Source organism: Morone saxatilis, unplaced genomic scaffold, assembly GCF_004916995.1.
Source record: "Morone saxatilis isolate NCDOM2014 unplaced genomic scaffold, NCSU_SB_2.0 Contig9, whole genome shotgun sequence".
NCBI classification, from domain to species: domain Eukaryota; kingdom Metazoa; phylum Chordata; class Actinopteri; family Moronidae; genus Morone; species Morone saxatilis.
Window position 1 is genome coordinate 4,882,254 of NW_023340268.1, and position 2,454 is coordinate 4,884,707.

At 43.8% G+C, this 2,454-nt stretch overlaps 1 protein-coding gene across 1 annotated transcript in view; it reads left to right on the forward strand.

Annotated features, from left to right (window-relative positions):
- Positions 1–94: 94 nt before the first annotated feature.
- Positions 95–2,454, forward strand: part of rpl11 (ribosomal protein L11) — a 3,363-nt gene continuing 1,003 nt past the window's right edge. Inside the window, exons 1-4 of the mRNA XM_035681249.1 lie at positions 95–174; positions 984–1,134; positions 1,268–1,374; positions 2,084–2,215. Of these exons, the coding sequence (XP_035537142.1) occupies positions 169–174; positions 984–1,134; positions 1,268–1,374; positions 2,084–2,215 (396 nt within the window). The 5' untranslated portion in view covers positions 95–168. The remainder of the gene's footprint in view (positions 175–983; positions 1,135–1,267; positions 1,375–2,083; positions 2,216–2,454) is intronic.

A 2,454-nucleotide genomic window follows, 5' to 3' on the forward strand; every position in this document is an offset into this window, starting at 1 on the left:
TTCCCTCTGGGATTATTAAAGTATCTCTGAATCTATATATCTAGTTTAGTTCATAAACCGGAACTGTCGCGCCGCCAACCCTGCTGTTTACCCGGACCTATTTGCGGTGAACACTGGTCTATAAATTCCTTTCGCCGGAAGCGTCCCGTCCTCTTGTAGTGATCCAACATGGCGGTGAGTACTCTCTCACACCGATCAAACGCAAAGTTGGAGCAGAAATCCTCAATCATCGGCGCCGCGGCGGCATCCTGACCGCCGTTCACCGCGCAGACACTCAGACTACATTACGGAGGATTAAAGCAGAGTCTTATTTTATTAATAAAAGCGATAAAAGACGATTAAAACGGAAAACGCCGAATGCTGCTAACGAACTAGCTGCGCTCCGTTTACTTTTATATATTTATAATCTTTAAATACGAAGTTACAGTTGTGTGTTCAGGTCTAACCCTCCAGTAGCAGCGCCTGTCTTTATATGTCAGGTTTTATCAGATGTGTTAGAAGTTTTTTGTTAAAGTTTAAACGTTTTAAAAGATGTGCAGCTAACAGGAGACACCGCGGGGAATATGTACGGACATGTTCTCCTCCATGTGTCTGTGTCTGAGGGCAGGACGGGTTAGATCCAGATGAATTAATAAAGTCTGGACGTTAAACTCGAGCTCAGCTTCACTGTGAAGGTTTGTGAAGCTGAGCTCAACGTGGCAGCAGATAACCAGGAGTCCGCTTCAGTTTCTGTTTGTGTTTACTGACTTTATTGTTGTTCCTGCGGCTGGAAAACCTTCAGAAACTAAACCGTTTCGAGTCGATGTTGCTTTAAATGCTTCGATAATTCAGTAACAAGTAGAAGTACACGAAGAGTTCATTAGAGAACCTGCTGTTGACTTTAAAAGCTTCGGCACGGCGACTTCACGTCACACAGATTTTGGATAAATTTAACGAATCGATGTTGATTTTTGCAATGCGTTGACGAGTGGATGTTTTTGCAGGACCAGGGTGAGAAGAAGGAGAACCCCATGAGAGAGCTTCGCATCCGCAAGCTCTGCCTGAACATCTGCGTCGGCGAGAGCGGAGACAGACTGACCCGCGCTGCCAAAGTGCTGGAGCAGCTCACGGGTCAAACTCCCGTCTTCTCCAAGGGTGAGCGTTCGTCTGCGGCGCTCACGCTTTGAGCCGTGGAAGCGTCTGTGGACGTCGAGCTGCGCCGGAAGGTGGAGGTTGTTAAACTGGTCACAGAAACTGTATTTAACTTTATTTCTCTCTCCTCTCGCAGCCCGCTACACTGTGCGATCCTTCGGTATCCGCAGGAATGAAAAGATTGCTGTCCATTGTACCGTCCGTGGAGCCAAAGCGGAGGAGATCCTGGAGAAAGGACTCAAGGTTAGAGAGTCGAGATGTTTTAATTCCTCTTAAGTTCAGTGGTTTCTGCCGGGACTTTAATGTGTGTGAGGGAGTTTATGTTAAGAGTTCTGAGATTGGTTTTAATTTGTTTAGTTGGAAGGGCTGTTCAGTATTTCAGAATAAAAGAATTGGAGAGATATGAGGGGAAGTTGAAGGAGATGCTGGTCTGTTGAAGTAAAGCACATTTTATTATGACAGTAAATTAAGTGTTTCCCATTAATTACTTTAACTGGTGGCCCGGCGTGGTTTCATAATGATCTAAAAACATTTAAACACAAGCAGACTGCTCCTCTTGTCTGGTTTTAGTCTGAAAAGTGACAGATTATCTGCAGGGAAACACAGATGGAGACGTTCACCTGAACACAACACACAGAAAATAGAACTAGATTAAGTGATCTTAAACTGAGACTAAATGTATAACAATAATGGTAACGGCATTAATTACAGTGTGTTTATAAAACAGCAGTTAAATGGACTTTAAAGCATCTTTTATATGCTGCAGGTTTAACAACAAGCAGCACAAAACACACTGACTTATTACATAACCGACAGGTGGACAAACTACATAGATAGTGTATAAAGGCTCTTAAGCACTAAAGCTGCGTGATTAACTGAAGAGGGGAATGACGATATGCTGTGAACGTGTTGTTGCTTCGTGGCTAAAGAGGCGTCGCTCTGCTGCTTCCAGGTTCGTGAGTACGAGCTGAGAAAGAACAACTTCTCTGATACCGGAAACTTCGGCTTCGGTATCCAGGAGCACATCGATCTGGGCATCAAGTACGACCCCAGCATCGGCATCTACGGACTGGACTTCTACGTGGTAAGGGGCCAGAAAAGCTCTTTACATGTAGCTGGTTGCATGTGAACACTTCAGTTATATAAAAGTGGTGCAGTACAGATGTGTTAGTGGTGTGTTTAAATGTTTAATATCTCTTTTAGTTGTGATAAATTGCCTTGAAGTTGTTGAGCATCTCAAAGTTTTATGTTGAGACACTTAACTGTGAAAACTTCTGTTTAGTGTGATTAGAAATAAGTTGCTGCAGCTACCTGGTGTTAATT